Source organism: Borostomias antarcticus, assembly GCF_949987555.1.
Source record: "Borostomias antarcticus genome assembly, chromosome: 18".
In the NCBI taxonomy this organism is placed as follows: domain Eukaryota; kingdom Metazoa; phylum Chordata; class Actinopteri; order Stomiiformes; family Stomiidae; genus Borostomias; species Borostomias antarcticus.
Window position 1 is genome coordinate 9,149,501 of NC_140251.1, and position 14,148 is coordinate 9,163,648.

At 47.6% G+C, this 14,148-nt stretch overlaps 1 protein-coding gene across 1 annotated transcript; it reads right to left on the bottom strand.

The window, feature by feature from the left end:
* Positions 1–352: 352 nt before the first annotated feature.
* Positions 353–8,047, bottom strand: cUnh15orf39 (chromosome Un C15orf39 homolog). The gene is made up of 3 exons (XM_084452600.1): positions 4,811–8,047; positions 1,635–1,669; positions 353–483 (listed from the first exon to the last, which is right to left on the bottom strand). Exons 1-3 carry the CDS (start codon positions 7,947–7,949, stop codon positions 478–480), a joined length of 3,180 nt encoding a protein of 1,059 aa, XP_084308726.1. The 5' UTR covers positions 7,950–8,047; the 3' UTR covers positions 353–477.
* Between the last annotated feature and the right edge of the window lie 6,101 nt (positions 8,048–14,148).

Consider the following 14,148-nt stretch of genomic DNA (forward strand, 5'->3'; position numbering starts at 1 on the left):
TGCCCGGGCCCCGCCTCCCACAGGGCAGGGTGCCGCCTCTCTCCATCTCGTCGTTACTGGAAGACGAGGAGAGCTCTTCTGATCTCAAGGGGCACGTCCATGACTCCCTAGGCTCCTCGTCCTGGGCGCTCATGACCGACGGATGCTCCTCCACAGCCGCGCGCCCGCTTCCTCCGCCCCGGTCCTCCTCAGAGAATGTTTTCACAACGCTCCAGTTCCCGCCCTGCTCCGTGTGTTCCACCTCCTCACCCTCTGACAAAGCGCTGCTCTCTAAAAACACAGACTTTGGGCTGCGCTTCTTTCTGTTACTCCTTTTATGTTTCTTTAAGTGCCACCCCCTTTTCAGGTCCTTCCGCCACTGCTGGGAGTTTTGACTAGGCGTAGGTGAGGTGGTGGCTGGTGAACACGGCAGAGCCCTTGAGCCAGCGACATTCTCAGAGCCCTCCTCTCTCCCTTCTCTGGTCGGCCCATCCATCTTCACACCTGCAACACAGTGAACAACGCCGTTGGGAAATAAGTCATATCTACAACATTAGTAATAGGATAAGGTTGAAAATGTTGAAATTGATGTCTGATTATCTTTGGCGAGGAGCAATTGGTTACGTAAAGGGAAACAAGTTAAAAAGAGAGAATCACTGTTAGAGAGTGTGAGTGTGACGCTGAGGAACAAACCGCAGACCATGTCATCCAGGACTGTCCGACATACCGGACACCCAACGGAATGCATGGCCTGACGGTTTTGAATGACGAAACGGTGGCATGGCTCCTGGAGGAGTGCCCGGATATATAGCTCGGGTGACCCCTCACCCAAGCTCGGGGTGGTAAAAGGATAGCCCCTCGGCCCCGAGCCTGGGGGGGGGGAGGAAACAACACCTAACCCGCACGAAGAAGGCGACTGTTAGAAGACTGAGTGATTAGTGGTTAGAGGGGTTAGAGAAGCCTTACTCCAAAATATCCACAATATCACATCCAGTGTGAGGAGGACTCCATGTTCTCACCCTGAAACACCACCGGAAAGTGAACATCGTGGAATGTAACATTACAGTAAGTACAGTACTGGAAATCAGGGCAGGGAAAAAAGTCAGCTGCTACGAGCAATGCTATTAGGCAGGAATCAAACAGCAGGAAGGCAATAACAAGACAAGAAAGAAAGAAAGTAAAGTTTCCCCAAACCATGTGTACTCAACCAACGTCAGCAGTGAAAGGAAACAATTTGATTAGCCCAATTCAGAAACTGTAACTAGTCTGTGAAATATTGGCTGTATAGTTCCAGAACCATCATCACGTGACAGCATGCTTGGCTCTGACCCAGAGGGCACAGAACGACGCAGAGTGCAGAGCAACCCCCCCATAGCCCCTGTGCAGGCTGCTGCTTCCTTCCTCCACAGGAAGCTTGACACCACAGACAGAACAGTGCCTCTGAAACTCTCCCTGTCTACAGCTACTACGAGGATTAACCCAGGACACATGCGGCCCAGGAAACCAGGAGACATTCCAAAGCAGTTGAATTCAGCCATAATCAATCGTTAAATATTAACATGGAAACTTAATGTTGGTTGGAGTTTTACTCAGGTTGCAGTGTACATGGAAAAAGTGAGGTATATCTGTGGGGCAACATAGGAAAAGGCATATACCTGGACTGTCTTTAGGGCATCAGGTGAAGTCGATTCTGTAAAAAAATAAATGGGTTTGAAATCAAATATTTTATTTGTAAACGTGATTAAATTGCACAATTAAAATAAGAGGGACAGGACAATTACTATACTTACCACCAAAATTAATACAGGAAACATTTTTAAGGGCTGAAATACTGTACATCTGAAAAAAATAATTTATTCTCATTACAACTAAAAAGCCAAACTGTAGACACTCCTGTATTTCCATAGTTAAAACATTAACCATTTGGATAATAGAATCAGGTTCAAATCTAAGTGCGACTTTGAGGTGAGTAGTCATCACTAGAGGGGAATTCCTTACCCAATTACTTTTTGTGCGTGGCTGGAAACCAGCGCACCATAGAAAGCATTTGTCCGGTTGACACTTCCTCCCTCCCTCCCTCCCTCCCAAACGAAGTGGGAGGGGCATTGAGCTAAACTGGCTTGGGAATCGTTGGCATGCCGCTGGAAGTGCTGTCCCATTTAATTCACGGCCCTGCACCCTCTGGCCCTTCCAGCTGACGTCAATTAAGTGCTCAGGCTTCAGGCCGCAAGGGTGGTTTGCGCACTCAGATTGAGATTCAGCTTATGTCACCATGCACTTTCCAGATCCTCGGTGGTGTAGTGGATAAAGTGACTCCCATGCGGAAAGTCAGGGGTTCAAGCCCCGGTGTGGAAGATTGTTTTGTTGTTGCTGGATGTTATAGAAGCTATGTAAAAATGTGACATTTGAAATACTCCTGTTTTGAAATTATACCTACAATATGCGTCTCAGTAATTGTGTGAAATGTTGAATGAATGATTTTTCACGGTGCCCATCCACATCCATTGTATGACCAAAACGATGGTAGAGCAATTATCAGACTTTCTCAAAAGTGCTAGTTTTGTCAACGTTTTGATCTGAACCATTGTATATGATCATAAGTAACCTTAAAACAGGGCTAAACATGCATTTTCCCTTTACTACTCCTTTAACTGTGTCAAACTGATGTGCCACCACACAAGAAGCAGTGGTCCCAGAACATCAAAATAAAACCACTATGACATCTCACAGTATGAAGTTCCTCGGTAGTATACTGGATAGGGCGTCCGCCTCCCATGCCGAAGGTCAGGTGGGGAAGATTTTTTTTTGGCACTGGATGTTATGGAAGCTATGTAAAAATGTGGTTACCTGGTGGTGCCATGTCAGTTATTGAATTTATGTGCAGTAATTGAACATTTGAAATACTCCTGTTTTGAAATGATACCTCAGTTATGTCTCAGTAATTACCCATTGTATATTAGGCTATACTTTGCATGTATTTACCAGGTAAATATGAAGTAATTGGGGGACTATGAAAGGAAGGGTTACCCAAAAATGTTCAGAGTAAGTTAATTTAGCAATAGAAATCCATAGGCCTAGGGCCAATGGGCCTAGGATATAGACAATAATCTACCGGTGGAATGGTGGTGGAGCAATACCAGTAGCATTTCGGATTACTAGCGGACCGCTGTCCCTGACGCTAATAATCCACCAGAGGTCCGCTTGCCATTCGATGTGCAAATGGCCAGGAACCCGCCAGCGGATTTGGCCGAAGGTCCGCCAGCTCGTCCATCGGGGACCCGCTGTAGGTCCGCTAGCCTTGTGTTATCTGGGTTTATCCCTTACCTTTGTCCAGAAACAGAAGTTGAACCAATTCCAGCAAAATAGCTAACGTTACAGGAATCATCAGTGTAACTGCTTTAGCCACAGACCGCTACCATTAATGTTATGGAAGCTGCTGCTAGTTGTTGTGAGCTCATGAGCTAACTGGCTATCCCACTCTTATTGTCCTGGATCAGCATTGGAACTGATGTGTCCAGGCGACAAGACCTATCTTAATTTATCAGACATTATTTAATGTTTTTTCAATTCACAGCTATTTCAGTGGCATGACTAGCTTCTGTCCTACCAGTCCTGAACAGAGACAAGCCAGCCACACACATAAGCCAGGCTGGACCTGGCCTGGTTTCCCTAAACATCCTGAAAAAAACATGGACCATTTCCTAGTGAATGTGTTCATTAGACAGCCCTCTTCATGTTTCTCCATTATGAAAATAGATATAATAGAAGTAAATCCTCTAATGTTCACATGTTATATGGAAGATGAAGTACAGTAGGACCCCACTTATCCGAACCCAACAGGACCGAAGGTCGTTCGTATCTCTGAAATGTCCGGATGACTGAAACCTATGTTAAAATGCACCAAATTCAATAAGTGGTATACTTGTTTCATATAGACTCATAATAGACAGATAAATACCCTTAATTACTTGTGAAAACGCATCAAAATTGCAATCAAATAGCAAACTAAACTCATACAGCCTAGCCTATAATAGGCCTACAGTAGCCTATAATAAGATAAACGAATTTCCACTTGAGTGCGTGCTTTGATCAAATACAGTAGCCTACTTTATTCTCAAATGAGGCCTACGCTGCGTCGATAGGCTACTGTATTCGCAGAACAAAATGGTATAGCCTAAAAACAACCCAACATTAGAACAATTACAGCAAATGAAAATCAATAAATGAAATGACAGACAAGTTGTAGTGTCTTAGGCTATTGCAGCCTAAAGGAAAGTCTCTAAAACAACCGATGTAGGCTATAGGCTGTAGGCTATTATTTAACAAATACAGTAGGCCTAGTAGGCTAATCTACATGCTCACAAGACGTCTGTGTTCCTGAAGTCCATAAACTGGGAACGAAAAATGACTCGATGCTCCTCTGCTTCAGGTTGCTGACGCGCTTTCTGGCTACCAAGGAATGCAGCTCTCGCAGCAGACTCGTTTGTGTTTTGCGCTCGACATTAAAGTAACAAAGAAATGAAACGTGACAGTAGGCTACAGCCTACAGGCAACATGTAGGTCTACATACAGTCTGTTTTTATTCACAGTAGGATACAGTACTGTAATGAAAATCCCACCAGTAACCAGATAGCAGGCTCAAATAAAAGTTTTTTAAGCCTGTCCGGTAGACCGGGAGGTTCGGATCTCTGAAGTTCGGATGAGTGGGGTCCTACTGTAGATGTCTTTTTGATCAGTTTTCTTTTCTGGAATGAAACCTGGTCACTTCTGCTTTTAAAGAAAAAACCCCCCAAAGCTAAGTAACTGATGCCAGAGAAAAACGTTAACTCACCCAGGCGCTTGCAAACACAGGAGTGGTAGAACAGGTTGAGCACGTCAGGATAGATTTCAGGCAGGTGCTTCAGTGACAGCAGCCTCCTGAGCTTGGAGGAGCTGGCGCGTTTGTGGAGCTGGGTCAGGATCTTCTCCTCGGAGAGGGTGGTGGGCCGCAGCTCCACCTTGTGCTCCTGCAGAACCTGGTCGATGAAGGAGCCCTGGACCTGCGGGAACAGGACCTCCTTCACCACCAGCATGGGGATGAACATGGCCCCTGCTCGCACCACGTGAGGGAACGGCGAGTGCTGCTGGCCGATGTACTCCCTGAGCCGCTGCTGGACCTTCTGGAGAGCGGCCTTGATGTTCTCGTCGCTCAGCCACACATCCCTGACCTTGGCCCCCAGCAGACCAGACACGTTCTGGGCCTTGGCGGAAGGAGAGGAGGGCGACCCGGACTGCTCCAGCGTGGACAGCCAGGATCGGACCTCTTGTTCCGGGGACTGGGACACGGTGCTGGAGAGCAGCCTGCACAGGATCTGGTGGAGCTCCAGGAAGTGCTGGCGGGCCGGTCCGGGGTGTCCAGCAGCGGCAGGCTTGACTTCAGCCTCAGCAGCGGCAGGCTGGGGTCTCTCTGGGGCCCGAGGGGCAGGCTGGGGTCTCTCTGGGGCCCGAGGGGCAGGCTGGGGTCTCTCTGGGGCCCGAGGGGCGTCTCGGATCACATCTGGGAGGACGATTCTGTAGATGGACAGCTTCAGACTTTGGGGAGGGATCTTTTGGAGGTCAGCGGGTAGCTGGGGAGAGTTTACATATTTGGGGCGAGAGCTGACAGTCCGCTCACAGGGTTGAGGGGTACTGCTGGCGGGAGTGACAGATCTTGCCCGCTCGCGTGCCGGCGGCAGGGGGTCTGCGTTGCATTCGATCGCAGACTCGTCATTGGCCGGTTTTAAAAGTCTACTTTCCGATTCGTCAGGTTCAATTTTTTTTATCACCAGGATGAGCCGGTTAGACAGACCCTTCTCCGCTACCTCCTCGATTCTCGTCTCCACAGAACCACTGATGGGGGTCACTTTAAAACGACAGTCAGGAGCCTCTGAAGGGCAGTCCTGGTCGCGCGGTTCCTCCTTTATCTTCCTCGGTTCCAGCACTTTCACAACCGGCTTCTCCTGGGGAGTGTCCGGGCGGACTACTGGCTCCTCCTCCGGGGAGGACAAGCGGACCGCCGGCTTTTCTCCATACCGCTGGACCCCTCTCTCTCCCCCGCGGTGCTCTGCCGGGTGGGTCTCTGGCGGCGGCCGAGGCAACATCCCCATCGCCTGAAGGTACGCCCGGTACGGCGCCAGGCTGAACACGTTGCTGATCACCGGCATGGAGGGGGACCGACAGCAGCTGTCCGCTCTCTCCGGGTCCGCTTCGACCTTCAGGCGTTTAACAGCCCTACCGTCCTCCTCGTGGGTCGATGACGTTGGCTGATTGTTTAAGGGTCCATTAGATAGACATCTCTTAGGGCTTTTACTATCGGTAACATGTACGTTAGGCGGAGGGATGTGGTACTCTTTACTAGTGACCAAGGGAGAGCCGGTGATTCTCAGGGGATTAGGGGTAGACTTCAGTGCTGTTGTGTGGTTATGATTTCCACAGTCACATGGTCCTGGCGACTGTTTGGTGAATGAAGCTCTCTGGACCTCAGTGTGGCCCTGGTGCGGCCAGGGAGATGTGGCAGGGGCGCTGTACTGGGAGAAGTCTAGGGCCCGGTCAGACTGACGACTGGTTGGAGGGTTACGGAGTCGTTCCATGTGTAAGTCATGGGGGGGAGCACTGGACCGGTCCATGTGTAAGCTGTGTGGGGGAGCACTGGACCGGTCCATGTGTAAGCTGTGTGGGGGAGGACTGGGCCGGTCCATGTGTAAGCTGTGTGGGGGAGCCCTGCGCTGGTCCATGTGTAAGCTGTGTGGGGGAGTACTGGGCCGGTCCACGTGTGAGCTGTGTGGGGGAGCACTGGGCCGGTCCACGTGTGAGCTGTGTGGGGGAGTACTGGGCCGGTCCACGTGTGAGCTGTGTGGGGGAGGACTGGGCCGGTCCATGTGTGAGCTGTATGGGGGAGGACTGGACCGGTCCATGTGTAAGCTGTGTGGGGGAGCACTGGGCCAGTCCATGTGTAAGCTGTGTGGGGGAGCACTGGGCCGGTCCATGTGTAAGCTGTGTGGGGGAGCACTGGGCCGGTCCATGTGTAAGCTGTGTGGGGGAGCACTGGGCCGGTCCATGTGTAAACTGTGTGGGGGAGCACTGGGCCAGTCCATGAGTAAGCTGTGTGAGGGAACACTGGGCCGGTCCATGTGTAAGCTGTGTGGGGGAGCACTGGGCCGGTCTATGTGTAAGCTGTGTGGGGGAGCATTGGGCCGGTCTATATGTAAGCTGTGTGGGGGAGCACTGGGCTGGTCCATGTGTAAACCGTGTGGGGGAGTACTGGGCTGGTCCATGTGTAAGCCGTGTGGGGAAGTACTGGGCTGGTCCATGTTTAAGGTGTGTGGGGGAGCACTGGGCTGGTCCATGGTTTGCCTCTCTAGCACAGATCTCATCTGGCCTGCAATGAAACGCATTCTATACGCTGGATAAGAACCGTGATCAAAACCCCTCAGAAAGGCATCGTTAGGTGGAGCCATGGGGCCGGGCATGGGAACATCACTGAACGTAGGCTGGGAGACGAGATAATGTCCCGTGGGGGTGGGAGGAGTGTGTTTGTGAACGGAGGGATCAACATCCTCCCTGTGCTTCCCTCCCACATCTTTATACGCCACTCTGCTCTCTACCTCCACATTTGCTTGAGAGTAGTAGAGCACAGGCTGCTGTTCTAGCTGGCCATATTTGGCCATGTGAGAATGGTCCTGATAAAGTTGGGACTGAGCTCCACGGTGTAATGCGGTCCTGTGCTTGTATGTAGGAGGATGGGAGGGGTACAGGCCGTGTAAGGCCTTTGGAGGGATTTGTAAATTCTGGCAGTGCTCAGTAGGTGGGACTACCAGAGAGTGAGAGGTGGCGCATGGGTACGCGCTGTAGTTTGGCTCAATGAAAGCGGGTAATGTCCTTTTTCCATCCGGGCTGGAGTAGAGGTACTCCTCCACCGCCCTTGGAGGTAGTCTACTGTGGTCGAGCTGCATAGCTCTGTTCTTTCCCTGCAAGAGAGCCCGGTGATCGTGAAGCACCCAGTCGTCCTCGTAGACGCCGCCGGGATCCGCCCTCTGTGGTCCATGCTCCGAGCCGTATCTGCACCCGGCCGAACAGCCCAGCTCGCTGCAGCTGGGGCTGTATCCGTACACCGGTTTTGGAAAGGTCAAATATGGAGAGTTTCCCGAGGCGGGGGATAAGCTGCCGGCCGCGGCCGTGTGCTTTCTCCCCCCCAGCGGTGCTGGGTCTGTGCGGCTCCTCACCCCTGGACTCCCGCTGTAGTACGTGAAGCCCTGCTTTGCTGAGAGCTGCTGCGCGAACGGGGCTCGGTTCCCCTCCGCAGAGAACGGCACGTTTTGGGGTCTGTAAGCTACGTGGTTTCCCAGGGGGCCCTTTGGAAAATGACTCATTGGATTCCTGCCATTTAACAAAGCACTGTTTGAAGGGCTCCAAGCATGTGGGAGGCTTGCCCTGTCTTTCATTACAGCATCATAGGTGTAGTAGGCCCCACTGTACTGCAGAGCTTGGTTACTGGGGAATCTATGAAGGCTTCCGATGGTCCCCTCGAGTGTTGGCATCCTGCTCTGAGCAACCGGGTACATGGGGCTCTGCACCTGTTTGCTGCTCATCATAACGTGTTGATTCTGCGATGATGATCCAATGATATACACTCAAATCTGTAAAGGAATACACAAGAAAAAATATATTTCAGTTCTAAGCTCAATGCATTGAAATGAGACACATTCAAATACCCCCCAAATAAAATACCAGAGCAACAGAGTATGCTATGAGAGTGAGGTCGATGCTCGTGACTTCCAGCATAATGATCCTGGCAGAAAGCAGACTGCACAGTATATCACCACCGTTCTGGTCGAGCTGATGTCACAGGAAGGTTTTGTTTGATTTCCAGTCAACCCCTACCAATTAACCTCTGCTAAAAGAGCAAACTACATTACTCCAAAAATATCATCAAGCAGTTTTTATTATGTCAAAGGTTTGAGTCAGTGACACAGATACTATTTCAGTGCACAACAATTAAAGTATTATGCATTTTTCTCATACCTATTGCAATCTTGTGGTTTGCTTTAACCAAATATACATATATAACTAATTTCACATAGCAGCTCATTGACTGTGGTGAGATTGGTACAATATGTAAACGTGTACATGTCCTTGCTGCCCATCATCACTGCCTCTTCCAAACAAGGATGTGATCAAATCATCAACACCACAACAACCTCCCTAATCTCAGCAGACCTGAGGGAGAAAGGCAGATTACATCTGAATTTTTAACTTAACAAATGTTTGTCCATTTCAAGACAACCTTTCCCTCAAGCTTTCTGCTGTAGGCTATTTATTCTACTCAGCACTTGTGCAATATTCACAGCCTCTCTGCAAACACAATTACTGATGAAGCGACACTTTTCAAACTGTCAAATACATTTATATCAAGAGACAAACCAGACCACAAGGTAACACCACCCACCCACACCCACACCCACACACACCATGCAATGCTCCTCTCCACACCAAGTGCCACAGGTGTCACTTCCTGTGAAAATACTGTACAGTCACAAGACCACAGAAGACCAGAACATCACATGCCCTGTTGGTCTCATTCAGTCATAATCAGGTTGCTGACAGATCAAGGCATCATGTTGACACCTTTTTAGTGGAAATCAAGTTCATGCAAGCGGAGGACACACTTATCTCCCCTCTACACCTCCAGAGGAATGAATCATATGGTTAAAGCCGGGATATTAAGCTAGCATTAGCAAGACATGAATGTCCTGACGTGGGGCACCATGGAAGCAGCTGAAAATGATCTCTATCAATCAAGAACAAAATGGCTAAGTTGTAAATGAGGCCCTATGTCCAAAATTCCAGACTATCTCTTTAATGGTGTACATGGAGGAATTGAGCAGGGCATGGACAAGTCCAATATGGATGTGAAGCTGTTATGAGAATATACAGTAGGAAGCTCTATAGGTTAAGCGAAATCTTTGGGATAATAATGTTTTGATTAGTTGCGAGTGAGTTATCTTCTCGAAATCACCCATAACATTCGGCAACAATTTGCGACCACCACGCTGTCAACTAATCTAATGAAATTTTAAGATCAAGAGTGAACTTGTCAAATATGGAAATGTAGCTTTAACATAAATTAATGTTTGTCCATATTGGCTAAAACGATTAGCCTAATGAAAATAAAGTCAGAGAAATGTTCACAGCGTTGTTACCAAGTGAATAATTCCAACACTTGCAAATAAATTGGTACAGATAACCCCGTTTGCATAAATACTTTCACCAGAAGAAAATTAAAATTATATGGAAATACATGTACAGGTTTACATAGGTCCACCGATGAAACAGCCCATCCCTGCATTACAGTAGACTACTTTGTACATTTACCTGGATACAGCATTCGGCATTGTTTGAGCGAAAACGAACAACCTCTCAGTCATTACTCTCATTAAGAGACAATGCCTTAATTGTCGGTGACGAATCACATTGTAAACCAGCGTGACTGATAGCATTGTTTCTTCCTTAAGGAAGCAAAATTAGAGCCATTATTTGTTATCGCTTTGCCGCAAATTGTGCGGGTTCTCACGTGGCTGCGAGATTTTCGTGCACAACTTGTCTTTGACTTGACACTTTTGGACTCTAGGAGAAACCTTTGCTCTATCAAAACAACGTACCTCGTAGTTCTGGATAGTGAACAGTTTCCTCAAAGAATCCATGAAACACATTTCAAGCTCTCACGAAAAGTTGCCAAACTTTTGAAGTCATATTCTCCAGCGCGGCTCCGACCAAATGATGTTGGCACACTGCCGATCACTTTCACTCTACTCTGCTCTGCTGGGAACCGATCCCTCTGAAACTGTTTACTCCAGACTGCTCCAGGTCCAGAGAGGTCCACCAATTGGAGGGGGTTGGAGGATGGTCTCTGATCAATAGGCGGGGTTAGACGATATAGAGCCACACCACCAAGCTCTGACAGAAGAGAGACCTATAACTCCGCTGAATCCGTATCTGTAAACCGATATTGAATAGTGAATAGAAAAGACAGATGAATCCAACACCATCCACGAGGTCAGTGACTGCCCCAGATCCTTTGGTTAGATACGGGCACATGCTCTGCCGGATGAGAATTCAGGGAATGCTAGAGGGTAGAACAAACAAGGAAATACATCTTATGACAAAACTGGTGATCTGGAATATAGGCCTACGTGGTTGAATGTGACACTAGTTGTCTTTCGGCAACAATAAAACAAATGTGCACTTTTTAAATTAGGGCCCGAGCACCGGCGGTGCGAGGCCCTATTGAAATTGTAAGGATTATTCTCCTACCTTCTACCTTCTTCTTCTCCCAAACAAATGCCTCTTTGGCGGCCTAAACATCGATGGAAACGCATGAAAATTGGTGAAAATTTGGATATTTCATTGGTGACGGAATTGGGCGTGGCAAAACGGCTCAAGATCGCCCCCTGGAAAATGTAAAATGGCGAGCCCCACCTTTCAGTTTGATGTAGGCGAACGAAATTCGGTGGGCATATGTAGGCTAGTTCATCGAGACACACTAAAATGTCTCTTGGAGCTATACCCAACATCCAACAGGAAGTCAGCCATTTTGCTCTTAATGTGCCATTTTTTCCTTGTTTTTACCATTTCCATGCCACTTTAACAAACTCCTCCTACAGATTTCATCCGATCAACTTCATAATCGGTCAGCTTCATCTTAAGAATAAAAAAAAAAAAAAGAGTTTTCACCAAACACCCTTGCCATGGCGCCCTGCCAAATTCTGACATTTCGCCATAAAACAGGAAGTCCTCATAACTCCTATATACATTATCCGATTTGCACCTAATTCCTCACGCTTCCTGAAGGTTGCATCCTGAACACATCTATGCATCGGTATTGAGTCAAACTTATAGCGCCACCTACTGGTGAAACCACAAATGCCTTTTTGGCAGCCTAAACATCCATGAAAACGCTTGAAACTTGGCAGTGAGCCCCACCTTCCAGTTTTTCGTAGGCAAACGAAAGTTGATAGACATAGCTCATATATCCACACACAAAAAAAGTATATTGGTGCCATACCCTAAGTCCAACAGGAAGTCCGCCATTTTGCTCGTTTTTGACATTTCCATCCCCCGTACTTTAAAGCCCTCTTCCTGGCTTCCCTGGCATGTAGGCCTATCTGACTAGTACAGGTTAAAATATTTCTGTTTTGTGCAGTACAGAGTTCTGTGTCAATAACGTCGGTGCGCGCACCCTGGCTCGTTGCTAGCTATTGGCACACTCGAAAAACTCGATAAAAGTATGATATACGTGGATTTCAAGTTCAGGAATTACATGGTTTATGCTTACCAGGCTCTGAAGTCGTCCTGTAAACACCATAGGTCCTTTCACCTCTGCAAACAACAGTAACTTGTAAACAGTACTAATTTCACTGTACATACGACAGCCATCCCTTCACGCCATAAACCTCCGCGAAATTCTGATTCGGATGAATTTTGCGGAATAGAGCTAAACATGAAATTCAGTGTCCTTATCCTTTAACAAACTCCTACAGATTTCATCTGATCGACTTCACACTCGGTCTGCTTCATCTAAAGACCTTTCTGATTAAAAGTTATCAAAAAATCTTACGTTTACTAAACACCCCCGTGGCGCCGCAGAGAATTTTCTCCGTTAAACGTTTCTACATAAAACAGGAAGTCCTCATAACTCCTCCATACATTATCCAATTTGTCCGATATTTCTCACGCTTCATGAAGGTTCTGTCCTGAACACATCTATCTGTCAGTATTGTGTCATACTTATAGCGCCATCTACTGGTGAAACAGGAAGTCCTCAAAACTCCTACATACATTGTCCGATTTACACAACATTTCTCACGCTTCATCAAGGTACCGTCCTGAACACATCTATGCGTCGGTATTGAGTTACGCTTAGAGCGCCACCTACTGGTGACAGGAAGTTTCTCTCAGTACTGGACACCGAAATAGCACACCCTTTAACGGCGCCTCACCCGACGCGCGTGTGGTGCGAGGGCCCGCTCACTGCTGCTTGCAGCCCTAGTTATTATTATTATTATTATTATTATTCAATCATTTAAATGTATTTTAAAACATTTTTCTAAGCCTAAATTGAGTAATGAGGAAATGGTCAATTGGCTCTGATTGACAGACATTTCACTGTGACTGTACACCATACAATACATGTGACAAATAAAGGAATCTTGAATGGTTCATCCAATCACCTGCCAAGTATTTTTGAAAGTGCTTGCCCTTTTCCAAACAGTTCCCAATGGAGAGTTCCCAGGTGGCTATGTGGAACAAACCAACTGACGCGTCAGGTTATAAAATAATCAGCCTAATTGGGAAATGTTGGCCTTGGGGAAAAAAAGTGATAAAAATGGATTGGTCAGGAAAAAATGATGCCTGTCAGAAGACAGCCCTAGTTAGTGTTGAAATTATGAAGTGTTTATATTTACATATAGAGTGGGGAAGTGAGATCCAATCACAAGTGGTCACTCCAGATGTGATGACGTATTATAATGCCAGCCTTGCCAGGTGTTATAGCCCTCAGTCTGGCTGTGTCATGTGTGTGATGTGTGTGTGTGTGCGTGTGTGTCTTGTGAGTGTGTGTGAGTGTAGTGTTGTGTGTGTGGTGTTGCGTGTGTGGTGTGGTGGTGTGTTGTGTTTGTGGTGGTGATGTGTGTCGTGTGTGTTTGTGGTTTTGTGTATGTGTTGGTGTTGTGTGTGTCGTGGTGTTGTGTCTTGTGTGTTTGTGGTTTTGTGTATGTTTTGTGTGTGCTGTTGTGTGTGTAGTGTTGTACTGTATGTGTGTCTTGTGTGTTTTGTTATAGAATTTCTCGTTCAATATTGGGTTAAGAAGCTAGAACAGTTCAACAGAGTTTGAAGAATTTATTTCATCCAAGAATAGTTACAACACTTACGTGTGGCTCTCTGACAAGCACACTGCAACAAGGGGGTCTCAGCTGAGAGAGCACCCGATGCTGTCTGGAATTCAGAAAGTGCACAGCTCCCCCTTTCCTGTCCATAAATCAGGATACAGATAAGACGCAGAGAACTAGACATGGGTAGAGAGTATGCATGAAGGTCCAGACTCTCCAGTTCCCAGGCATATGTCGTAAAGTTCCCCAGGACATGGATCAGTGGGGC

What these genes read in the sequence shown, in the direction of transcription:
- cUnh15orf39 (XM_084452600.1), bottom strand. Translation starts at nt 7,949, where the DNA reads ATGCAGCTCGACCACAGTAGACTACCTCCAAGGGCGGTGGAGGAGTAC. An exon ending in CTGTGTTTGCAAGCGCCTGG is followed by an intron (nt 1,670 to 4,810) that starts GTGAGTTAACGT and finishes ATTTTTTTACAG; the next exon opens with AATCGACTTCACCTGATGCC.